Source organism: Balaenoptera physalus (genome assembly GCF_965194825.1).
Source record: "Balaenoptera physalus genome assembly, chromosome: 7".
Taxonomy (NCBI): Eukaryota; Metazoa; Chordata; class Mammalia; order Artiodactyla; family Balaenopteridae; genus Balaenoptera; species Balaenoptera physalus.
In genome coordinates, this window is record NC_138886.1 from 44919042 (window position 1) to 44946173 (window position 27132).

Here is a 27132-nt window from a genome sequence, read left to right on the forward strand (position 1 = left end):
ACAAATGTATGGACACCAAGGGGGGAAAGTGGTGGTGGGCGGGGTGGGTGGGATGAATTGGGAGGTTGGCATTGACATGTGCACACTAATATGTATAAAATGGATAACTAATAAGAACGTGCTGTATAAAAAAATAAATAAAATAAAATTCAAAATTCAGAAAAAAAAATTTCTCTTTCCAGTGGCTTCCAGTTCTGTACTTTCTACAGATTTTGCTTAGATGACATATTCTGACTGAGGTAAAAATGATTATAGCATTGTACTGAATAGTAAAAAAACGTTAGCCTTAAAATACCGCTCTTGTTGTGAATGGAGATACCTACTCACAGAGGAAATACTACATTTGAAATATCAAACGTCATCAGATATGTCCTACTTTTAGAAATAGCAGTTAGGTAGATCTTAAAAACTGAGACGTAGAGCTCATTTTTACAGGTGAGGGGATATAAAGAGGTGGGCAACTTGCCTAGGGTTGTACAACCAAATAATTGTGGTAGAGTCTGGCCTGAAATCCAAAGTCATTAACTAAAAATTTACCCTGCATTAGTAAGCAGTGGTACTAGTAAGACAATTTTAACCTTGGGTATTTAATAAATATTTTAAATGGATTAAGACAGACTCTCCTCTGAAAAGGTATGCTTCCGTGTTTGGAATTCTAGAATAGTTCAACAGGTGCAGAGGAATGGGTCTATGACCTTAGCCCTTGGCTAGATCCAGCATTGGACCCACTTTGAGTCAGAGTTGGGGTCACTGCTGAGATCAGCCTTCTAGAGAGAGCTGGAGGTAGGGATATCCTTGAGGAAATATGGCTGCTGACTCTATTCTCCTCTTAGGTGCCCAAGGATGTGGCCTCTTAATGCTGACTGAGTTCAGAACCAAGGAGAGTCTGAAGGTTGTAAAACATTCCTTTAAATCAAGGTTGGCAAACTTTCTTTAAAGAGCCAGGCAATGAACATTTTAAGCTCTGAGAGCTAGGTGGTCTCTGTTAAAACTGTTCAACTGTATGCTTGTGTGAAAGCAACCACAGGCAGTATGCGAAGGAATGAGCATAGCTGTGTTCCAGTACAACTCTTTACAAAAACAGTCAAGTAGCCAGGAGGTCATAACTTGCCCACCACTGTCTTAAAACACATTGATAATGTAAGCATTTACAGAATAGTGAAATTAGCCCCAGTTTTAATAGTATAGTAAGGATTGGACTCTTCTCAACTTTGGTAAGACCTCACTTATTTCAAGAGAGTATATAGATGTATGTTATGGACAGCTTTGCATACCATTAAGTAACCAAGGGTTAAGGGATATGCTGCATCTCATCCTGCTCTGTGTAGTTACATCACTTTCTTTGTTGTTTTTTGTTTTGGTTTGGTTTTTTGTTGTTGTTTTTGGCTGCGTTGGGTCTTCCTTGCTGCATGCGGGCTTTCTCTGGGTGCGGCGAGTGGGGGTTACCCTTCATTGCGGTGTGCAGGCTTCTCATTGCGGTGGCTTCTCTTATTGCGGAGCATGGGCTCTAGGTGCGAGGGCTTCAGTAGTTGCACGCTGGCTCAGTAGTTGTGGCTCGCAGGCTCTAGAGCGCAGGCTCAGTAGTCGTGGCACACGGTCTTAATTGCTTCGCGGCATGTGGGATCTTCCCGGACCAGGGATCAAACCCGTGTCCCCTGCACTGGCCAGCGGACTCTTAAGCACTGTGCCACCAGGGTAGCCCCGTTACATCACTTTTATATGGAATTAACAGAACTTTTATATGGATTGGCTTTTCTGACCAATCCATAAGTTACTCAACTCCCCTGCACTTATGGAAATAAGTAGTCTCCAAGGAGAACCGGAAGTGGTGCCGAGGGAGCGTAACTGAACATTTATTGATTGCTTTTTACATATGCTGAAATATGGAGTTTAAATAGTGACAAAGATGAGTTTTGTATTTTAGAAGAATTTATCTGATTGGAGGTGGGAGGGGGTTAGGTTGGGGAAAGCATATTTAGGTAGCAGGCCTCTCAGTTTATCTTTGGGAGACATAGTGAGGGCCCGAGGTAAAGCATTGGAGGAGGGGGAATATGTAGATAGTTTTATGAAGTAGAATCAAAAGGATTTCAGGCTTCTTGATTGTGTGTGCTATGAGAAGAGGCATTTTAGGATGACTCATTAATTTCTGACTTGAGTGGATGTGTGGTGTACCATTCTTCAACATCAGCCATATAGGAAGATGTGCAAGTTTTTCTGGTGGGACGTGTGCTAAGTTCAGTTTGGAAATGCTGAGTTTTGAGGTGTGGTGAGAGGGAGTTGGTGGGGTATCCAGTGCCCGGGAATTCTAGGAAAGGATTACTGTGAGACTATTTAACCTGTTGACAGTAAATTGTAAACTGTTGCAACTCTGCTGTTTGCCCACTTTAAGTAGTTAGTGTCATACTCTACTGATAGGAATGTAAATTGGTAAAATCTTTCTGAAAATCAGTTTGTATCAAGAGCTTTAAAAATACTTACCTTTTCTGATCTGGTAATTCTTTTGGGAATTCGTGGTAAATTTTTTTTTTTTTCTAAAATGTAGACAGATTTTGAACACAAAATTTCACTGTATAGACAAGTGAAAGTATCTAGATGCCCAATGTTTGGGAACTAGCTAAGTAAATTTTGGTTGCCTAAGATGGGATGATGATGAGCAGCCCTTATAGTCATTTGTCATATAGTCATTTGAGAACTTTTTTTCTGACCTGGGAAAATTCTTTCGACAAGGATGAAGAATTACAAGTGTTTCTAAAACTTTAATGTGCATGTGAAGCATTTGGTGATCTTGTTAAAAGGCAGATTACATTCACTAGGTCTTGCATGGCGCCAGAGATTCTCCATTCCTAACCACTTCCACGTGATCTGCTGTGGTCTGTACTGCATTTTGACTAGAAAGGTGTTAGATGACTTTGTCTTAAACAACAACAATAAAACAGAGAGAAATACGCCAGAAAGTTAGAAGTGGTTGCCTCTAGAAGAGGAATTATTAGGAACTTTTTTCCTCCTGAATACTTTTCTTCATTTTTCGTATTTTCACTGTGTACACATTAGTTATATAAATTAGATATACCTCCTGTATTTGAGCATTGACTATGATTTAGGCACTGGGCTAAGTGTGTTGTGTGCTTTATTTTGTTACGCTTTCAATGAAATCCATTATGTAGGTAGAGGAGTATAATGGTGTCTACCTTGTGGGGTTTTATGGAGATTTTTTCAGAATAGTTCATTTTAAGTGACTTGGTTTAGTGCCTGACATTTATTAAATCTCAATAGATCATAGCTTCTGTCATCATCATCATTGTTATGTATTTCCTTGTTTTGGTATATGAGACAGTTGAGCCACAGGGAAAGGAAGTAACTTGCCAGGGGTCACATAGTGAATAGGTAGCATAACCTGGGTTTCAAGCTGGATCTGTTAGACTCCGGAGCTCACTGTTGTACTGTCTCCAGGGGGGAAAAAAAGCAAACATTAGTGCAGCCACTGCTTACTTGGTTTCACATTATCCCTAACCACCCCCAGAATACCACCACACACAATCTTCTAAAAATGTGACCAGGTTTTTGCTTCAGTTCTGTCAAGTTTCTTCAGAACCTCTTTAAATATGACTGTTCAGAAATTATACAGTAATTTGACATACGATAAAATGACAGAATTATTTGGATAAATAGAGAGACTCAGGCAACCAAATGAAAAAGAATATTTTTCATTTCCATTTAATATTGAGTAAATGCCAAAGGACATTTAAAAGAAGCATATGCATTTGTGTATTTGGTCATTTGTATCTGTAAAATGTAAAGAATGATGTAGTGAACACCTACCACCCGGTTTACAAAAAGAACGTTATCTTATCCTTTTCCCCTCATAGGACATCATTTTCCTGCATTTTCGTCTCCTTACTTGTAGTTTCTCTACATATGTTTAGTCCCTACAATATATTGCTTATTTTTATATAAGATGGAATTGTACATTATGTATTTTTCTGCAACTTGCTTTTGTCAACAAATATTTTGTTTCTGAGTTTTATCCGTATTATTGTGTGTAGCTGGATTTATTAACTGTATTCTGTGTATAACTATACTGTATTTTCTTCGTTCAGTCTACTGGTGATAGACTTTTTGGGTTGTTTCCAGATTTTTTGCTTGTTATTTCTTACAGTGCTGTGATGAGACTTATTCATGTGTCATGTGCCCATTTGCAAGAGTTTCTTGAGTATGTGTCTAGGTGTATGATTGCTTGGTTATAGGGAGTCTGCATATTAAGCTTTACTAGGTAATGCTGAATTTTCTGAAGTGGTTGTACTAATTTATGCACCCACCATCAATCAGTATATAAATATTCTAAATCTTCCACACTTTTACCAATATTTCATATAGTCAGGCTTTAAAATTTTGCCCATCTGATTGATGTAAAATGACATTTCATTTTGAGTATAATATTTAAGTTTTAAAAATGATGTTCTTTTTACGTTTTATTTTTTTAAAAAGTCCTCAAAGTGACCTTTAGAGTTATCTGGAAACTTCTGGAATACAAAGTGTGAATATCGTCATGTAAAAAGCTATAGAATTTCAGTTTTTCATTTGTTTACTACTTTTGTAGTATATAAGATCTTTTACAATATTTAAAAAAATTCAACTTGGTTGGCTCTTAATAATTTCAGAACACATTTTGTATATATTCTAATTTCAGAGCAGCATTCTGCTACTGGATGGAGAAATCTAAAATTTCTAAAATCTAAATTTCTAAAATCAAAGCTGTTTTGCTGAAAATTTTAATTTTGGAAATTGAAATCATAAAAATAAACATGTTGTGCATTAATCCTCTTTATGTTTCCTTTTTTTCTCCCTTCTAATTGGTGCAGGTGTTTTAACTATTTGTCTTTTGTTTGGTTGCTTAGAGAGTTTGTAATAACATGAAAATATACAAAACTTTGTAAATCGATATCCTTTAAGAAACCAAAAGATTGAAAATGGCTGGACAGTATCCAACATTATAAGGAAATAATTGTACAGGAAGGCAAACTTAAAATAAGATTGGCCTCTGGTGAGAATTCTTTGCCAATTTAAAAAACACCTTTTATGTTTTAGCACCAGTATGCATGAGCGAGTGCACCGAACAGAAAGACAATTTCGATCACTCCCAGCTAATCAGCAGAAACTACTTCCGCAGTTTCTTCTTCACTTGGACAAGATCCGGAAATGCGTTGATCATAATCAAGAAATACTACTGACCATTGTGAATGATTGCATACATATGTTTGAAAATAAAGAATATGGAGAAGATGTATGTGCAAGTTTGTTCTATTTGTTTTTATTTTAGAGTTTGACTTCTATATTTTGAGATCTTTATCTTCCTGGATTTCATTTTTATGAAATGAAAGAGTCATTGGCTCTACTTAGAGAATGTTTTCACTTGTATGTTCAGTCATTTTATTAGGCTTAATAGAACAGTATGCCAGAAACTGGATTTGTTCACTGATTTTTTTCCCCCTAAAAGTACTAAGATAATTGTGGGCATTTTGATACACTTTTCACATAGTGTTCCGCCTATCGTGGCATATGGAGTTAGTGACTTACATTTTTATCAACAACCTTACTAGCTGTGTGAAATTAATTTCCCTTGCTAAACATTATCTTCAGAATCTTTTACTCTAAAAGATTATTTTCACTTATAAATCTCAAGGGACTGGAAGTAATAGAAACTGAAGTCCTGTTTTTGTATCCACAGGATAGATACAGTTGGGCCACTCCAGTGTGAGCCTCTCCATGCTGCTCCATCAATGACCTGGAGGGACTTTCTTTCCTCTCTTAGACCGAGAGAATGTTTGGTCTCCATAGCGGCTCAGTTCTGGTCCTCTCCTGAGTAAAGACTGCTTAATTATATGGTGGTTTCATGATTAATGGACCATACTGTATTGAGGGTAGAAGTGAGACCATCAAACTCTTTTCATTTAGAATCTCAAGCTGCGCTTGAACCCTGGTCGAGTTGAAAGGCTAGTGACTTACCCTCTAAACCATCTCTAAAGCCCCTTAGTAGCATGTTTATTTAATCATATTCAAGATTGATTACTTTCTGAGAAACTAATTGATTTCCGTTTTTTAAACAGGAGAATGGAAAGATTATGCCAGCATCTACATTTGACATGGATAAGTTAAAATCCACATTGAAACAGTTTGTGAGAGACTGGAGTGAAACTGGGAAAGCAGAAAGGGATGCCTGCTACCAGCCAATCATTAAAGAAATTTTAAAAAATTTTCCAAAAGAGAGATGGTAAATAGTATCTTGTTTTTAACCAGTTTCTTTAAGATATGTAAGCACTGAGTTTCTCTAAGAGACATTGCACAGTGTTGATTCATTTTTACAAGTTGCTGTATGCCTGTATTTTTTCATGTGTGGGTGTATGCTGTTATATTTGTTCTTGGGTACTTTGTGTGAGATTGCAGTTAGTGTTTTGAATGATTATTGCTCTAGCACTATGGGAAATTACTCTATCTAGAAATTACATAATGAGAAGATTAGATTGAATGTTCATTATCAACGATGTCTTTTTTTTTATAATTTGCTTTATAGCAGAGCAAAAAGCTGCAAACTATTTTAATTTTCCTCATTATGGCATATTTGTAAACAAGTGAGGAATCTATAGCTCAGAGAAGAGATTCTTAAGTTTTTTATGCCATGAAAACCTTGAGCAGTCTGAAGCTCATAATTTTCTTTTTCAGAATAACATTTATAAGTGAATAAAATAACATACATAGGATTACAAAGAAACCAGTTATTTTGGAATATACTTATGAAAATACTTAAAAAGCAAATGTTATGTAACCTGCTTTTTATCATGTATCACATTAAATAAAAGTCTAGCAGGAAGTGTTAATGTACTTTGAAAATAACTGAACGGTATATGCTATTTTGAGAATCTCAGCAGCTAATGTGAAGTGAAAATATATATGATTTCTATTGGTGATACAGTTACAGGTACTCCTAAAACTACTATTGTTTGTTGTCTACATTCATAATTGACAAAAAAATAATCAGTTAAAGGTTAATGAAATGAAAATGTAATTTTTTTCCACTCCCTTATAGGTACAGTGTATTCTGTCCATAGACCTCTTTGGTCCATGGATCCCAGGTTAGGAACCTGACTTACAGGTTATATATTTAAAGAGAACCACTGGATGGAGTTCAGTCTATTGTTTAAAAGGATCATTATAGAGAGAGAGGCTCCTTTTCCTCATCTTCTTCCCCTCCTCATTGATTGACATCTTTAAGTTTGGATGTATCCATCCAGAAATTTCCGTACATATGTGTGTGTCCCTTCTCTTCCTCTCTTTTTTGAAAACTTTTTATTTTGAAATAACTTCAAAATTACAGATAAATTGTATGAATTGTACAAAGAGCTCCCATATATTTTTTTTTACCTAAATTCACCAATTCTTAGTATTGTACATTTGCTTCTTTATTTCCTTTCCTACTTCCCTTCCTTCCTCCTTCCCCCCTTTATGTGTTTGTCTACAGCCATACATATACACGATTATTATTTAAACTATTTGAGAGATCAGTTTCCATATATCATGCTTTTTTACTGCTTAATACTTGAGTTTTTTTCTTAAGAACAGTGATACTCTCTTACATAAGCATACAGTGCCGTTACCAGATTGAGGAAATTTAAACTTGATTACTGCTTTGTAATCAATGGTCTATATTTAAGTTTCATAAATTATCCTAATAATGTCCTTTATGACACTTATTTTTCTGTACAGTCTAGGATCCAATCCAGGATATTGTGTTATGTTTAATTCTAATGTCTTTAATCTGGAACAGTTCCTAGGCCTTTTTTTGACTTTCATGACATTAACATTTTTGAAGAATACAAGTAAGTTATTTTATAGACTCTTCCTCAGTTTGACATTGTCTGATGTTTCTTCATGATTAGATCTAGATTATATGTCCTCTCTCAAAATAATAGATAATTGATGTTGTATCCTTTTCAGGATATCACCTTCAGAGACATGCAAAGTCTGTTAGCCCATCATTGATGATTCTAATCAAGATGTTATTTGGTTTTCCCACTGTTTAGTTACTGTTTCTCTTCTTTTTTAAAAAAAAAAAATTAATTAATTAATTTCACCGCGTTGGGTCTTCGTTGCTGAGCGTGGGCTTTCTCTAGTTGCGGCGAGCGGGGGCTACTCTTCGTTGTGGTGCGTGGGCTTCTCATTGCGGTGGCTTCTCGTGTTGCAGAGCACGGGCTCTAGGCGCACGGGTTTTAGTAGTTGTGGCTCGCGGGCTCTAGAGCGCAGGCTCAGTAGTTGTGGCTCATGGGCTTAGTTGCTCCTCGGCATGTGGGATCTTCCCGGACCAGGGCTCGAACTCGTGTCCCCTGCATTGGCAGGCGATTCTCAACCACTGAGCCACCAGGGAAGTCCACTGTTTCTCTTCTTGCAACCAATAAGAAATTTCTGAGGAGACACTTTGACACCATGCAATTAATATCCTGCTCCTTCTCAAACCTTCTGCCTCCTGGAATTGTCATCCATTGAATCTTACATGAACTAACCTGTGCTATGATGGTTGTGGAATGGTGATTTTCTAACTCTACAATTATCAGTCAGCATTCTGCTCTAACTATCTATTACAGGAAAGACTCATGGTTCCTATTTTATTCAATAGGTTATAATCCATTACCATTTTTTTTTAAATTTTCTTTTTCAAATTTCCTTAGGTTTGGCCAGCAGGAGTTCAGTCAGTTGGTGCCTATGTCCTTTTGGCATGGCATGCCTCCGTCATTTTTTTGAGCACTTCCTTACTTTCTGACATAAGATATTTCAGTCCCATCTTGTATCTTCACTACCTCAGTCCTGAAATTGAGTGTTTTTCCAAGGACCTGGTTCCTTTTAATGTGGAATGGTGGGTCGAAACCAAGATCTGGCACTAGGCATGTTCACTGTTTCTAAGATGTCATTGCTTATGGGCCTTTCAGTGGACAGAACACACACACAAACCAAACACAAGAAATAATGAGTTCATACTGATATCTTCAATTCTGTTCCAACCCCATTGGGTTCCTCCCTTGGCTTCCCCCATTCTTTTTTTTTTTTTAATAAATAAGCAACTATTTTTTTTTAAATTAATTAATTAATTTATTTATTATTTTTGGCTGTGTTGGGTCTTCGTTTCTGTGCGAGGGCTTTCTCCAGCTGCGGCAAGCGGGGGCCCCTCTTCATCGCGGTGCGCGGGCCTCTCACTATCGCGGCCTCTCTTGTTGCAGAGCACAGGCTCCAGACACGCAGGCTCGGTAGTTGTGGCTCACGGGCCTAGTAGCTCCACGGCATGTGGGATCCTCCCAGACCAGGGCTCGAACCCGTGTCCCCTGCATTGGCAGGCAGATTCTCAACCACTGCGCCACCAGGGAAGCCCTCACCCATTCTTTAAATCTGTCTGTCTTTTTCCACAGTGAAAACCCTGGCTTCTGACAACATCAGTATATTTGTTCATTCACTCAGTCCTACAATACACACAAAATTGTTTCAGAATTGCTACCTCCATACCATAGGAAAAACAAAACTACCCCAAAAGTTCAGGATTTGCTAGCAATTAATTATTTTTCCCCCCAAATTAAGGGTTTTTAATAAAAATATTCTTCACAGTTTACTCAAATTAGCTCCCCTTCAGCCTTTGCAATCTCACTGTGGTTATATTTTTTATGTGAAATTCAGTATACTTAGGTTTATTTGTTTCTGTTTTCTTTCAGTTTTAAGGTTGCGTGTCCCTGCCCCCTACCCCATTCTTGTTGATTTTTTATTTTTTTGATTTGTGGACTAATCATCTCAACAAAACTATACAAAAAAGCGATATTCAGAAAAAATGTCATTCCTTCCCTTGTTTTTTCAATACTCCATCTCACCCCCACTCTGCCATGTAGGTTATCAATATTATTGATTTCTCATGTATCCTTCTTGTGTTTTTCTGTGTTTTTTTTAATGGAAGTAAGCAGATAAGTATTCTTTTCTTTTTAAGTACCCCCTTTTTCATACACAAAATGGAGCATACTATATATTTTATTTTGCTCTTTCCTTTTTCCGCTTAATCCTCGATTAGCTCTGTATCAGTTCATGGAAATCTTACTCAATCTTTTTTTTTCTTAAAACAGTTTCAGAATACTTCAACCAGTCTCTTATATTTGGTTATTTAAGTAAAGTAGCTGGCAGTATCTTGCAATTATAATGCTACAGTTAATAACCTTGTGCATGTATATTTTTATATTGTGGGAGATGTATCTTTAGTGTAAATTCTTAGATGTGGGATTGCTGCATCTGAAAGGTAAATGTATATTGGTTACTGTGCAACAAAATAACCATAAATTTAACTGCTTAAAACAACACATACTTGTTGTTTCATAGTTTCTGTGGCTCAAAAGTCTGGGCATGGCTTCACTGAGTTCTCTGTATAGGATCTTATAAGGCTGTAATCAAGATGTCTGCTGGGCTGTGTTCTCATCTAGAGGCTTGACTATAGAAGCATTGACTTCCAAGCTCACTCAGGTTGTTGGCAGAATTTGTTTCATTGTGATTGTAGGCCCTGGCTCTAGTTGACTGAGGGCTAGAAGCCTACCTCAGCTCCTGGAGGCCTCTCACAGTCCCTTGTCTTGTGGGCTTTCACAAATAGCTACTTAACTTCATCAAGCCAGCAAGGGAAGTCTCTAGAGCCAGCAGGCTCTGTTACATTATAGAAGACTCAGTGGAGTCTTTTCTAATGTAACACAGTCACAGGAGTGACATCTGTTGGTTAGAAGCAAGTCATAGGCCCGGGGCACACTCAAAGGAAGGAATTACAAAAAGGCGTGAACACCAGGAGGTGGGGACCACTTTAGAGTCTGTCTGCCACAATTATTGCCACATATCACTGTAAGGGTTGTATTGTTTTGCCTTCTACCAGCAATATATGAACGTGCCTGTTTACTCACAGCCTTGCCAAATATATTGTATTATTAAGCTTTTGAACTTTTGCCAATCTAATAGATGGGAAATTGTATCTTGGCTTAGTTTTATTTATTTATTTATTTTTAATTAATTTATTTAATTTATTTATTTTTGGCTGCGTTGGGTCTTTGTTGCGAGCAGGCTTTCTCTAGTTGTGGTGAGCAGGGGCCACTCTTCCTTGCGGTGTGCAGGCTTCTCATTGCAGTGGCTTCTCTTGTTGCAGAGCACAGGTTCTAGGTGTGCGGGCTCAGTAGTTGTGGCATGGGGGCTTCAGTAGTTGTGGCTCTTGGGCTCTAGAGCACAGGCTCAGTAGTTGTGGCGCACAGGCTTAGTTGCTCCGCGGTGTTTGGGATCTTCCCGGACCAGGGCTCAAACCCGTGTCCCCTGCATTGGCAGGTGGATTCTTAACCACTGCGCCACCAGGGAAGCCCCAAAAGTAACCATGTTAAAGGAAGCAATTCAGTGGCATTAAGTACATTCACAGTATTGTGCATCCATCATCTCTGTATACTTCTAAAACATTTTCATCAACCCAGAATAAATCCCATACCCATTAAACAGTTACTCCCCATTCTCTTCACCCCATTCCCCACCTTTGTCAGCAGTGTGACTAGATGTGGTTTTCTTTGTGTTTCTCCCACTTGAGGTTGGCTTTGCTTTTGGGGGGTTGAGTAGATATATATCACCGAATCAATAATTCTTTGCTCTTATCTCTTCACATATTTCTCCTACCTTTTTCTCTATTTCTTTCTCTTACGGGATGCCAGTTACATATATATTAAACTGTTTGCTATTGTCTCTCAGGTTTCAGGTGGCTCTTTTTCTACACTGCCCCTCCCCCTTAACTCGTTTTATATTTTAGTTTGGATAATTTCTATTGACTTTACTTGAACTTCACTGATTCTTTATTATACCAGTCTGTTGATACGCCCATGGAAAAACTTTAAAAAATCTGTTTTATTTAGTGAGCCTTTAACATGTAATGGGTGCTGTTCACCTTGTTTGAATACTTTTATGTTTGTGTGCCATGTAGATTGTCTTTAGCTGAATAAGTATGAAAATCACCCAATGTATTTCTGCTTGTGACCAGTAGTTTTTTGGCATGCTGTGCTGTAATTATGTTCTGAACACACAGTTGAAGGGATAATAGATTCGTTGTATACTTTTGATTTTTTTTCAATCACTTAAAGCTTTCATAACTTTTATTCCATTGTTGATGAAGTCATGACACTACTGATGTTCAATTCTATAAATATTTCTTCAGTCAAGTGTATAGTATTCTGGGTGTGAGACCCAGAAATAGCTCAGTAAGCGAGTAACTTTGGACGCCCCACAATTGAATTTGTCATTATTTCAGCCATGTTGTCAGACTTAAAAAAGAAAAAAAAAGACGACTGCTTATTTCTGCATGTCCAGATATCTAATGCACAAGATTCAGATGTAGAATCGGTAATAATTCACTGCCTTTTTGTGTGTGCTCTGCAGATACGATTTAGAAAGAAGTTTTTTAGTGACATGTTTTTTCTAGAAAGAAGTTTATTCTTAGGCTTCAAAGCTAGGCAGATTTCAAATAATTCAACTACACATACTTCAGATATCAGATTTCAAATGCTTGACATATATATTACTCACTTGACAAGCTTTTAATTTACATTTTTATTGTCCATAGGCTTTGTTAATGCATTTTTATACTTTATTATGTCTGGACTGAAGATGATTTGTCATAGATAAGATTGTGTGATAAGATTTGACTCTTTTTCTTTTTTTTTGCATGTGTTAATCCATTGTTAGATATATGATTTGCAAATATTTTCTCCCGTTCTGTAGGCTGTTTTTACTTTCTTGATAGTGTCTTTTGATGTACAAAATTTTATAATTTGAAGTCCAGTGTATCAATTTTTTTCTTTTGTTACCTGTGCTTTTCATACCATATCCATTAAATCATTGCCAAATCCAGTGTCATGAAGATTTTCCCCAATATTCTCTTCTAAGAGTTTTATAATTTTAATTCTTAAGCTTATGTCTTTGGTCCATTTTGAGTTAATTTTTGCATATGGTATCAGGTGAGGGTCTGACTTCATTCTTTTACATGTGAATATCCAGTTTTCCCAGCACCATTTGTTAAAAAGACTATCTTTTTCCCCCATTGAATTGTCTTGGCACTGTCCTTGAAAATCAATTGACCATATGTGACGGTTTATTTCTGGACTCTCTATTCTATTGCATTGGTCTATGTGTCTGCCCTTTGCCAGTACCATACTATTTAAATTTCAGTAGCTTTGCAAGTTTTGAAGTCAGGAAGTGTGATTCGTACATTTTATTCTTTTTCAAGATTGTTTTGGCTATTTGGGGCTCCTTGCAATTCCATATGAATTTCAGAGTCAGTTTTTCCATTTCTGTGAAAGAGGCTATTGGAATATTGTTAGGGAGTGTGTTGAATAGGTAGATTGTTTTTGGTGTTTTGATATCTTAATAATGTTAAATCTTCCTATCCATGAATACAGGATGTCTTTCCGTTTATTTAGGTGTTCTTTAATATCTTTAAGCTTTGTTTTTTAGTTTTCAGTGTACAAGTTTTCAATGTAACACCTCCTTGTTTAGATTTATTCCTAAGTTTTGAATTCTTTTAGATGTTATTGTAAATGGAATTGTTTTCTTAATTTCCTTTTCTGATTGTTCATTGCTGATGTATAGAAACAACTAACTTTTTTATGTTTATCTTGTACTCTGCAACTTTGCTTGTTTATTAACTCTAGTAGCTTTCTTCTGGATTCTTTGGGTTTTTCTACATGTAGGAGCATCTCATCTGTGAATGTAGTTTTCACCTCTTCCTTTCCCATTTAAATAGCTCTGGAAGTACGTAACAATACATAGCAGTGGTGAAAGGGGGCATCGGTATCTAGTATTCTGGTCTCAGAGGGAAAGATTTCAGTCTTTCACCATTGAGTAGGATGTTAGCTCTGGGTTTTTCATAAATACCCTTTTCTATATTGAGGAATTTTCCCTGTATTCCTATTGTCCTGAGAGTTTTTGTCATGAAAGAGTGTTGCCTTTTGTCAAATACCTTTTCTGTGTCAGATGAAATGATGATGTTTTTTTCCTTTGTTCTATTAATTTTCTTCTATTCTTAAAGCCTACCTTTGTTTACTTTAATAAATGTTACAAGTTTTTTTGTTAATTTTTATCTACAACTATTAGAATTATAATCTAGTCTCATTATTTCCTTATTTTTCATACTTTTTATAAATATATGTTTTCAGTTTTAGGAACTTTTATAAATATTGCTGCTTCCAAAAATATATTCTTAAAGTTCCTAGTTGGTGCACTCTCTCAATGTATATACTATTTATAAAATGACGGATAATATAGTTTGATAGCTTTTTTAAACATAAAATGCAGGTATTTCTCAAAATTCAAAATATCTTTGTTTCTGAAAAGTAGGTTGTGAGATAAGACTTTTTACTGTTGGAATATACAAAAGTTTGGGTATTTTTGGAAGGCCGAATGTCAAATGCTTAAGTCAGCGTAATTTCTAGCACTTTAAACATGATTTCGTTCATACTCAGTGATCATTGAATCATGTATATTACCATGGTATCCAGTCAGCATAACAATGTTAGCTGTACTAAAAAGGCATGTCACTGTTAAAGGTACTTAACTGAACTAGCACAAGTATTATTTTACTATTATTTATCTGTTATTGTTATTATTATTTTAAAATTTATTTATGTATTTTTGGCTGCATTGGGTCTTAGTTGTAGCATGTGGGATCTTTCATTGTGGCACGCAGGCTCAGTAGTTGTGACGTGTGGGCTCTCTAGTTGTGGTGCGTGGGCACAGTAGTTGCAGTGCGTGGGCTTAGTTGCCTCGCGGCATGTGGGATCTTAGATCCCCAACCAGGGATCAAACCCGCATCCCTTGCATTGGAAGGACCACCAGGGAAGTCCCTGTTATTGTTGTTGTTATTATTATTATTATTACTGTTGAAAGATACAATGTAGACTGGTGAGAAAAGGATGAATTAACTCTTAATGTTTCTAACATTAACTCTTTATGTTTCTCTAAAATAAATAAATAATTGAAAAAAATTGTTGAACAGGTAAAACATTTACAGGGTTCAAAATTTTAAAGGTTTCAAAGGATATAAAGTTTCCTACCCAGCTACCCATTTCCCTTCCCTGAAAGTAGTCAATGTTATAAAAGTGGACAGAGATATATGAACTTTAAATGAAGTGCACCAAAATATCAAACTTTTTTTTTTGTCATTCTGGTACCCAATGGAAAATTTACATGTTTCTTCCTGTGTCATTTGTTTTGCTTGTTAAACTTAGATTGGTTTCCTTATAATAGATAAGATGAGCTATTAAAAAAAAACGTAAAAAATAAACCTAATAAAATACAGCAAAATCTTTATCCATATTAAAGTTTTAACTTTGCCATAAAAAGTAAACTCCGAGTCCTGGAAAAGGGACATAATTATAGCCCTTCAGAATCCAGGTTGACTCTAGGTAAATCCTGGTTAAGTTTGAGTCTCAGATAAATTTTTAGGATTCTGTTTGTGCCACAGCAAGCACATGAGAATTTTATATTTTTACACTCAGGCTGAATTTGACTTATATTTATGTCAGCTAGCCTTTGGATTGTATTCTTTTCTTTTTGAAATTTCAATAAAGACCTTTTCTAACTGAGCTGTCTGCAAAAAACTATATACCTAAATATGCATAAATTAACTGTACTTGTGATCATTAAAATACTTTTTCCTATGAAAGCATATTTTTCTTATCAGTTTGTCCAGTTTGTTCCTGTTTAGAATTTTTAAGTGTCTTGAGTTTACAAGTACAAGCAGCTTTGAAGCCACAGGTTAACATCTATATTGGGGTCTATTTTTAAATTAAGGAAATGCTGTTTTAATTGTGCTGAATGCCAAACACTTCAGTAGTTATTAGCTCAAGAATTTAGTGCTATAAAGTTTATAGTTGCTAAGGAGAGATTCTTAGGTACGAGTTCTGTTTGAAATGGGAAATCACAACCATGTAGAATCATATTCTCTTATGAATCCTGAAAATTTCTGGACTGTACTTTTTAGAGCTTAATTTTATTAACCCATTCTATTTTAGAAGAATTTGAAGTGATATTTTGTTTGTGGGTAGTAAATCTATTATGCCTTTGCATTTCAGTATATGTCTAACACTTCAAGAAGACAATGATATACTATTGACTATATGGAATATATTTTTTCTTTTATATAGTTGAGCATTAGGAAAAAATATGCTGAGCTTTAAAGAAGCATTTTTAAAAAATTAATTAATTTATTTATTCATGGCTGTGTTGGGTCTTCGTTTCTGTGCGAGGGCTTTCTCTAGTTGTGGCAAGTGGGGGCCACTCTTCATCGCGGTGCGCGGGCCTCTCACTATCGCGGCCTCTCTCGTGCGGGGCACAGGCTCCAGACGCGCAGGCTCAGTAATTGTGGCTCACGGGCCTAGTTGCTCCGCGGTATGTGGGATCCTCCCAGACCAGGGCTCGAACCCGTGTCCCCTGCATTGGCAGGCAGATTCTCAACCACTGCGCCACCAGGGAAGCCCTAAAGAAGCATTTTTCACTTAGATTGAAATAAAGAATGTAAGTTATAATTTATAAAAGGATTTTTACAAAAATCATATTGTTTAATCTATCAGAGATAGTAACTGTTAAGATTTACACATTTTAAAAGGATTATTTTTAGCTGTAAGAAACCATTTTAAAAGAGCAAATGGAGATTGCCAAATAATGCCAAAGTAGTTTAGAGACTGAAAATAGTCTCTTTTTTCTATCCAGAAAGTCCTCTTAGACCAAAGACAGATATATATTTCAGATTTCTTTCAAATCAAGATCTCAAGCACCTACATTCCAGGATTTCACGTGCTTACAAATCTAGAGTAATAACTCAGTGGAAAAACAATTCAAGACTATAACCTAGTAGAAAAATAGTGTAAATAGTAAACAGAAAAAGAAATACAGGATGCTTAATCTCATACAAAAATGCAAATGTAAAAACCACACTAAGATGCCATTTTCATCCATTATATTGTAAAGATTTAAAAGTTATATAACTTACTGAAGGTGTGAGGAAACATGTTGCTGATGGAAGAATAAATTAGTAAAATTTTATGGAGGGCAACTTGGTAATTTTAACAAAATTCAAAGCATATCTTTTGATCCTTGCAGTTCAGTTTTGGGAAAGCTATCCACAGAGGTACATGAGGGAAACTATTTATGCCAAGGATATTAGTTTTAATGTTATAATAACAAGAGATTGGAAACAATCTAGTTGTCCTTAATTAGCAAATTTTGATACATTATTATACAGTATTACAATGGACTACTTATTCAGTCATAAAACAGATTAAGAAAGCTCTGTGCACTGATTGGGAAAGAAGCTCAAGATACATTAGATCAGGATTAGTAAACTTTTTCTTAAAGGGCCAGCTAGAAAATATTTTAGATTTTGAAGGCAATGTGGTCTCTGGGGACTGACTATTTAGCTCTCTTGTCATGGGAATGCAACCATAGACAATACATAAATGACTGGACATGGCTGTGTTCTAATAAAACCTTATTTGCAAATACAGGTGATTGGCTAGTGGGTCATAGTTGCTGACCCCCGTATTAAATGAAAGAAGCGAAATGATGAACTAGGTATATAAACTATAACAGAGATATGAATGAAGTATTGAAAGCATTGAGAAGTGAGTTAAAGCTTTGCCTGGGATATTTGGGAAAAGAAAGACTTTATAGATATGGTGATAATTTAAACTCAGTTTCTATAGGAGCTCTGAAGATTAAGGTGAGAAAGTGTTTTCTGAAATTGATGAGAAGTTGTCTTGCTGATATATGGAGTTCTTTATTGGGAGTAGATAAGTAAGTTGGGACCATATTTTTGAAGGGGCTAGACACTAATTCTGATTTCTAACCCATTTTCTAGTTTGAATAAAAAGTGTTTCAACATCCAACTCTATTAAACCTTGACATTTTGCCATAGTTGCTTCAGATCTCTTTTTTCTGTATTTTTTAAAAGAAACATTACAGATACACTTGAAACTGCCCTGCAAACCATACAGAGCACATTTTTCTCTCTTTCCAGAGATAACAACTAATATAACTTTGTTATTCTAATCTTACCTTCCTACATTAGCTACTTGTCTATATACATGTACATAAAAAACACATTGTGTTCTGTGTGTTTTAAAAGATCATATAATGGTTTGTGGTGTCATTTCACAATTGTTTTTTTGCTCAGAATTGTGTTTTTATGATTCCTCTGTATGGACCAGCACTGTTCAACAGAAATACAATGCAAATTGCCTGTGTTACTTTAAATTTTCTTGTAGTCACATAAGAAGTGTAAATGGAAACAGGTGAAATGAATAATATACTTTAATAACCCAGTATATCTAAAATATATTAACGTATAATCAGTATACAAGATTATTAATGGGATATTTTACATTCCTTTTTTATACTAAGTCTTTGAAATCTGGTATTCATTTTATACTTGAAACACATCTCAATTAGAACTAACCACATTTTAAGTATTTAGTAGCCACAAATGAGTTGTGGCTTTTACCATGTGAATTGCTGTGATTCAAATAGAACCCAGCACTTTTGATGCTTGAAAGTTGTGCATACTCCTATCACCAGGGGTCAGCTAAGTGTCACTCTGCTGACACACCGAGAAAAAGAATTTTGTGTGTTGGAATTTGCTGATTTGCAGCTGCTATGCAAAAATCATTCCGTGTACAATAAAGGAAACTTCTTTCAAGAACAGCATTTCCTGCTGGTAAAATAGTTGGAGCACAAAGGTTGGTGCAGACATGATCCACGGCCTCTTCAGACACACAGGGGCTCTCTGTCGTCTTCATTCTTGCTTGTCTGGAAAACCATTGAAACTTTCCCACTATTATCAGAGGTGTTACATTTGTAGTGAATATACTGCTTCTCCATAGTTGGGCCTTAATAACTACATAAACTTGTTTGCTTGCCAATTTTTTGCTGAGAATCTCAAGCAGGCAACATTTGATTACTGAAGCACATATTAATCATATGGCTCTATTCCCGGTTTTCTAAGTTTAAGGTCAGTTCACTATTAAGGTCTATACTTAGATTTATATGTCTCTTATTCTCCACAGAGTAGAAATGCCCTTGACTTTATAAGAACTCATACTAGAAAATGCCTTTTAGAGTGCCTTAGTTTTATACACATTGTGTTTAGAGAGACTTTCTTGTATGCTATTAATATCCCTTATATGAAGACCCAATTGGGGGGAAAAAAATCTAGCTAAGAACAAAGATTTGGGGAAAAATTCTCCCATTCAGTGCTTGATTTTTGATCATTTTTTCAGTTCTTAGAGAATTTGTTTTAATGTGTCTCCTTTAATATTCCCACTAAAATCCTTCTTTTTTTTCTGTAATACAAATAATTGATAGATCTATAGTGATCTCTACTAACTCTTAAGGTAAGGCTTGATGTATTCTGTATTCCGTGGCTTTATGACAGCCTTTTAATAGCGGTTTTATATAGAAACTTTCTGCCACAAGGTAGGGATAAAGAGTTCTATAGGCCTGATCAGTTTGGAAGTATTTGGTAATAGCTATCATAAAGTTAACTTTCTTTAAGTGAACAAAATAAATATTAGTACAGTTATTAACACAACTTTCCCTTAAGTTTGGCATGATTTCTAATTTCTGCATGGTAATCTTTTACTCGGATTATGAGCCGTTCAGAAATTGATTATTAGTGGTTGTTTTTATAAAGATTTAAATACTCTATGAATTTACTTCCAGATCCTTTTACTTTCTGTTGCATTACCTTTATTTTTTTAAAAAAATCTAAGCTGAAAACAGCCACTTGTAAAAAGAACACATGTTTTTGATTGGGCAGATGGGAACTGGGAGAAGAAAAGAGGTAGTAGTTCTGGAGAGTAAGTGTTTTGGTGGGTCTCGTGGGGAGTAGAAAATGACAGTGGCCGGTCCTTTATACAAGGGCTAGCATAGAGTCCTACAGCTAGGAGTTTTTCAGATTCTAGTATTAAAAATATATATGTTCATGTTAGATAACTGATATAGGTAGGCCTGAACAGAATGAGAGGATGTACCCATTCTCTTTATTAAAAATTAGTGTTCGCACATACAAACATATTGCATATAATCTGGAATGAAAAGGAAACATTCTATTTTATTTTAGTGAAAACTATTATAAGGCACCTTGGCATTAGTTTGTCCATGTCACGTATTAAAGAATATCTTACTAATCATAATAAGCCTATTTGTCAGAAATCATTTTTAACAAATTTCAGTTTATGCCTTATTGTATATATAAAATTCAGCAGTAAAACAGACTAAATAGACTTTGTTGAGATTTTTATGCAAATACATGTTCCATATATAGACATTTAAGATTGAAGGACCCTGGGCAAATTCCCTTGTTACTGTATTTGTAGACTGAATTTTCAGAAGCCCCATAGTTCTATTTGTTTCTTTTCATTTCAAAGTGGGAAATGCTAAAGGTTATCATATGGGCTACTAGTAAGAAGTCCTATTGCCATTTGGAGCACATCAAACTTAAAGCCCATACAGTTTAAAGATAAAAAAGAATTGTTCATGGGAGTAGACTTGGAAATTGGAATTGACTTATGAGCTAAATTTGGGGAATACAGACAATAATGAAATTCCTTTTTAATTGACACAATGACAGCTGATTCTACACATTTTTCTCTGGTTTTCCACAAGAACACATTTTAGTTTCCATAGGCTTATGTTGATTTGCCAGAAGTACTGAGAAAAGTCTTTGCTTTGCTAAGGCTTTTCAGTGGTCTGAAAATAGAATGACAGATGTTACAGTAAAGGAAATTTGTGATGGTAGAGTGATGCTAATAAGTGGAGAACAGTTTGATTGTGAACCTCTGGTTTGGTGTGATATGTTTGCCATCATATATGCTCAATTAGAAGGCAGTTCCCCATTTTCCCCATGAGAGTATCCCAGCTCCAGATTCTTTTGCCAATTGAAATATATAAGATTTTAAGGAGAGACCTGACACATTAAAATCTGCTTGTACTTAATTTGGTTACGTAAACCATTGTATTACGTATAGAATTCAGAAATAAAGTTATATCTTGTTTTACTGTCTCATATGCTAAAATAATTTTGTTCAGTCTCTCTGTATGTATAGGGATCCTTTTGGAATAATTTGTCTTCCCAAGATAGGTGATAGCTACTAGGAATATGAGTGTCTTCATAAGTCTTGGATATAAGGCGGCTCCTTTTTCTTCTTAAAAATAATACTTTGGGGATAAAACCCTAAAACAACAACTGAACATTTGATAATTCTTTATATCCTTATTTCTCACTGATATTTAGAAGTATTTCTCAAATTTAAGAAGTCAGAGTCTTGAGTGAGCTTATTCTTACTAAATATCTTAAGGTTTTAGTTGTTAATATGGATTTTGTCTTTTTTTTTTTTTTTCCCCTTTTCTTTGAGGGGTTGGACATAATTGCCTTATTTCATTTCAGGGATCCTTCTAAAGTAAATATTCTGGTACCTGGTGCTGGACTAGGAAGACTGGCCTGGGAAATAGCTATGCTAGGTTATGCTTGTCAAGGAAATGAATGGAGTTTTTTTATGCTCTTTTCTTCCAACTTTGTACTCAACAGGTATTTAATTTACTTTTTGCTGGAAATAGTAATTTCTCAGAATCAGATTGACTTACCTATTTTTGCAGAATTCTGAATTTGAAGATAAGTACATAGTGTTTAATTATGGTATATATCATAAATGTTTCTTATTAAAATTAAATTGCTTATACAATTACTACTTTAATTAGTTGCCTAGTTAACAGAATGTTGAACGGGATGGGTAAGTGATGTTTTAAAAAGTGATTGGGTACTCCATGAAACTGAAATGATTTCTCTGCAGAATTTTGGGCTAAGTATTGTCCTGGAAGGAGTATTTTCTTATTGTTCCTTAAACTTATTCACCCCTTTGTTTCTTTAGTGGAGTAAGATTATAATGTAGCAGTCATAATTTTTTTCTTAATCAAATTCTTATAAATGGCTCACATATCTGAGTTGGAAAGATCTCGCAGAACTTCTGTGGCCTCATTTAGAAAGTAGTGGAAAAGAGTTTTTAAAGCCAGAAGAGGTGTGTTAGAGAAAAAGTAAATAGCTGCCTTGTTTAAATAATGTGTTGTCTTGGTAGCAGTGTGAGTTAGGGGATAGTGAGAAGGTAAAAAGGAGAGTGTTGTACAAAATAATTAAAATAATTAGGTAACAAACAAAACCCATACCTTTTTTGAAAAAATACTTAGACTTTTTTACTTGAGCTTGAGTTTCAGCGATATATTTTTAAAAATTTGAATGAAAATAGCACATTTATATATCTGAATTTACCTTAATTTTGTTTCTGTGTTTTAATCCGTGATTGGTTACTCATCTACATGCCTATGTGGAGTTTCAGATTACAGGGTGGAGTGTAGTGGTAACCCTTTTAAGTATTAATTATATAAGTAAATCTTCAGTCAAACAGATTATATTTTAGTGTTTAAAGTAGATTTCCCTGGTAAAATATTTAGTTAACACTGAATTTTATGCTCATATTTTGCAGATGTTCTGAAATTAATAAATATAAGCTTTATCCCTGGATTCATCAGTTTAGCAATAACCGGAGGTCAGCTGATCAGATTCGACCCATCTTTTTCCCTGATGTTGACCCCCACAGTCTTCCTCCCGGTTCTAATTTTTCTATGACAGCAGGAGATTTTCAGGAGATATACTCAGAATGCAGTAAGTCCAAAGATCACATGCTTTATTCTAAATTTAATGAGCTGATTTTATACCAAGCCAAAGTTGTGGTCATTCATTTTGATGATAAATATAAGGTATACTTCAACGACAATGTAGAATATTTTCAAAGTTATGTATAAGGCAGTGATGGGAAATATAAAGAAATATGAGATCCCACAATTAAGAAATTTAGAATCTGTTGGGTCTATTAATATAAGACAACATGTAAACAAAGGTTGAGTAATGAATACAATAAAGATGGAAGTAGGTTAGTGTGAGAAGTGAGCTCTTTGTGGAGAGGCTGTGACTTGAAGAATAGGGAGGAATGGCATTCAGAGGCACAAAGATATGAATGAGTAAGGTAATCGGGGATGGTAGAATAGCCTCACTGGAAGGAAAAAGGACATTTGGGGATTTAATGGGAGATACGGCTAGAGAAGTAGGTTGGTTCCAGATTGTGGATGACCTTTATAATCAGGCTATGAAGTTTGGACTTCAGCCTGGCAAAATGTTGAAGAAATTTGAGCTAGGCATTAGAGAAAGGGTGATGATAATGGGGAAAGAGGAGAGAGGGATTGGCAATAAAAGGAAGAAGAAAAATAGAAGGCTGAGAGGTCAGCAAGTTCATTCATTTAACAGGTATTTGTTGAGTGCTAAGTAGCAGGCATTGCAAAGAGAGCAGTGAGCAAAACAAAGCCCCTGTGCACAGGGAACCCATATTCTAGTTCGGAGAGAGAGGCGATAACAAATTAATATTGTGAGGAAGAAAAAATAAGGCAGGGTAAAGGGGATAATGAGTGACTGGGGAGAGACTGCTGGTTTATATAGAATTCCCAGGGAAGGTCTTTCTAAAAGGGGAACTTAAAAAGAAAGATTGAGCAGAGAACCTCAAAGGAATGAAGAAGCAAGCCATTCAGATATGTGGGGGAAAGTGTTGCAGAGGGAATGGCAAAGGAAAGAAGATTAGGGGGTGGGAAGGACGCTTGTTCTGCTCAAGAAGAGTAAGAGGGTCAGTTTGGCTGGGGTGTGATAAGCAGTGGGCAAATGATGGGAGATCAGGTTGGAGTGGGTTTGGTGAGGCTGACTCATAGGCCACAGCGAAGACTTTGAATTGTGCTCTGAGAGAAATGGGAGGCCTTGGAGAGATTAGAGCAGGAGAAGAACAAGATAGTAAAAGTTTTTGTTTATTTTTCCCTGAACGCTGACCTTGGGAAAACCTGCACTCTGAAGGTAGGAGAGAGATAGAAGGTGTTAGGTGCTGGGGGTAAGTTAGGGAGCAGGGTCTCAAAATAGGAGTGAAATAATGGAAAACATTGCTTTGTCAAGTAAAAGTGACTTTCTTCTGGAGCAGGTTTGAAAGAGGAGATGGTGAAGGTAATCCGCAGTTGGATCAAGTGCCTTATTTGTACAGACAGCCACCTTCAATGCAGTCTCTTCTGTCTCTGTGCCAGGCCACAGCCTCCAAAAGGCAAACAGAGCTCTCTGCTGGGTTCCCACCCACTGCTGCTGACTGCCCCCATCCCCCTTTTCAACTGGCAGTTCTCCCAAGTACTGGTGGATGCTTATGTATTTTGATGCCATTCATTTCTCAATTGGCAGCAAATGCATGCAGTCTTTTTGAAACCTTCCGGAATTGGTAGCTAACACTGGTTTAAATCACAACTTAAAATTCAAATATTATTTCATCTTAACTGATTTTAAATGAAGGCTAGAAGTTGAAAAGATTATAAACAAAACTCTTATAAATATTATTTGGTAAGGATATAGTGATATAGGTTATCAAAAATGATTTCCAAATTGATTACCTTATCAAATTAGTAATAAAAGCTTTTATGAATTACAAAGTATCTCATAAATGATTATTTGATAGCCTTGATTATAGTAGTTGATTGGAAGAGTTTAGCTTCTATACCCCTGCAGTTAAATATTCATAGTCTGTAAAGAGGTAACTGGTACCTTTATAGAATTCATTAAAAGAAAGGCAAAATAATATAACATGTAGTAATTTGATTTTCCTTGAATAGGTACCTGGGACTGTATTGCTACCTGTTTCTTCATAGACACAGCTCACAATGTAATTGATTATATTGACACAATATGGAAAATACTCAAACCAGGTGGAATTTGGATAAATCTAGGTAAGTGCCTCAGTATTTATTAGAATTTACACATTAATCTGACTACTTAGAGCTGTTCTGCATATGGTAACTTCCCAGTACTAAATGTTCACGGAAGTTGTAATTATGTCATACATGTTTTAAAACCTCCGCAGTTTCCTCTAGACTGCATTCTAGTTAGTGGTACAGCTCCTCCAATCATAGTTAGTTCCTCCAAAAGCAGTAGAACCCCCAAAATTTGTATATTCATACTAGGTCAGTCTCACAGCAGTCATAATTTCAAAGAGGTACTAACTATTAACTTGATTATAATCGTTCCCTCATCTTCCCCACCCTCCATTCCATGGAGACAGCGCTTCCTTTAAGAAGGAAGTGTTCTTTTTTTATTTCTGTAATGAAACATTTGAGGGAAAGCACTTAATCTCTCCCATGGAAACCTCCTCCCCAGTACATATACATACTAGGAAAAGAGTAGGTATGATAACTTATGTTACTACCTTGAGTTTAAGAAAGGGTAGAAATATAATTTAATTTATGCAAAAAACTTTTTACTGCATCCTATTGCCACGTGCTAGAAATCAAATAATGAGTATGACATGGTCCTTCCCATCCAGAGTCTAAGGGAAATTGACAATTTTATCCTCTTCCTTTAAAATAAAGGGAGAATAATGATAATCAAGGTAAATATACTAGTCTTTTTTAGTAGGATGTATAATCCATACTAAGAAAGACTTTATATTACGTAAAAGTCAGATAAACATTGTTTGAGTCCTTGGTGTCTTCAGTATTGGTGTAGTTTTGTTGGTGGGTTCTGTTACGTGCTCTCTTTAATGATTTGATTTTACCAGAGAATTAGCCAGTAGGACTAAGCCTACAGGTAGTAGTAGGTCTTTTCCAGACTTCTCTTTAGAAGTCCATAGGAAAGATGAGAGCAGCTGTAAACTGTAGCCGTGATATGAAGCAAATATCTCTAACCTTGGATCTTCCTTAAAAGAAAAGTATTCTTTTTCCTGAGGAATGATTGAAAGATAACATTACCTACTGGATATTTGCTCCCTGTGGGTTAGGCATTACGTTAGCCACTTAAAAATACCTTGTTTAGTCTCAAAACAACCCTATGTTGAAATGGGATTATTGCTATTTTATAATTGAAGAAACTGAATCTTGGGTTAAGTAACTAGCAGAAAGGTTGTGGAGCTTATATATGGCAGAGACAGGCTGACAGCCCCCATCCAACCCCTTGAATGCCTAATCAGCTACCTCTGCAGGCTTGTGCTGGGTCAGTCTATAACTTAGCATTATTCTGACTGTGCAGTCATTTGGGGGTTGGGGGTTTGTCCTGTACACTGTAGAATGGTTGACAGCATCCCTGGCTTGTACCTACTAGATTCCAGTAGTAGTTCCCCAGTTGTGACAGCCAAAAATGCAGAACTACCCTTGATCAAAAACCATTGCTCTAGCCTTGTGCTAATGCCTTAGTCCAGGCCCTCATCATTGCTTGCCTGGATTAATGCAGTAGTTTTCTTAAGAGTATCCCTGCTTTCAAGTTATCTTCAACCCTCTACACCCCTTTCAGTTCTCCATTTACCACCAGAGTGATCTTCTCAACGTGCAAATCTATCCCTGTCAGACTCCCTGCATAAAAGTCTAACTTTGTTGGTAACCTAAACTCTTCTGGATGTATAGTGCCCTTTGTGATCTTTCTTCTGTCTTGTGTCTCAGCTTCATTTTTTTTTTTTTTTTACTGCCCCTGCCCTGACCTCAAGTGCTAGTCCTCTGGCCTAGAAAGCGCTTTCTTTTTCTTCTCTGTTTTCATTTGGCTCTGCCCTATGTGCTCTTTAACACTCAGCTCAGGAGATCCTTTCATATTGGGTTAAATATCCTGTATTTCTCTTTTATATTCTCACAGAATCTGTCAGTAGCATTTAACACATTGTGGTATAGTCATCTTTTTGTTTCCCCTACTAGTCTTTAAGCTTGATGAGGGCAGGAATCTAATGCCTCTTCCTCACTTGGAGTGAATATTTAGCAACTGTTATGTGTATGAATGTATGTATTGTTTCAGAATTTGAAATCAGGATCAAAGTAATGTTAAGATGCCACAGAAGTTTGCTGCCAAGGGACTTAATAAAATGGCATTTATATTGGTAAATTCATAACATTCCTATGGTTTCGGCTTCAGCCATGTGGACTTGGAAAATTAGTTTTATCTGTAAACTGAGAGTG

At 35.9% G+C, this 27132-nt stretch overlaps 1 protein-coding gene across 4 annotated transcripts in view; it reads left to right on the plus strand.

Annotated features, from left to right (window-relative positions):
* CARNMT1 (carnosine N-methyltransferase 1) overlaps window positions 1-27132 on the plus strand; it is a 42492-nt gene that overhangs the window by 2934 nt on the left and 12426 nt on the right. For all 4 annotated transcript variants that reach the window (XM_082471033.1, XM_082471034.1, XM_082471035.1 and 1 more), the window contains exons 2-6: window positions 5086-5281; window positions 6105-6268; window positions 21521-21661; window positions 22611-22789; window positions 24814-24927. In XM_082471033.1, the coding sequence (XP_082327159.1) occupies window positions 5086-5281; window positions 6105-6268; window positions 21521-21661; window positions 22611-22789; window positions 24814-24927 (794 nt within the window). The remainder of the gene's footprint in view (window positions 1-5085; window positions 5282-6104; window positions 6269-21520; window positions 21662-22610; window positions 22790-24813; window positions 24928-27132) is intronic.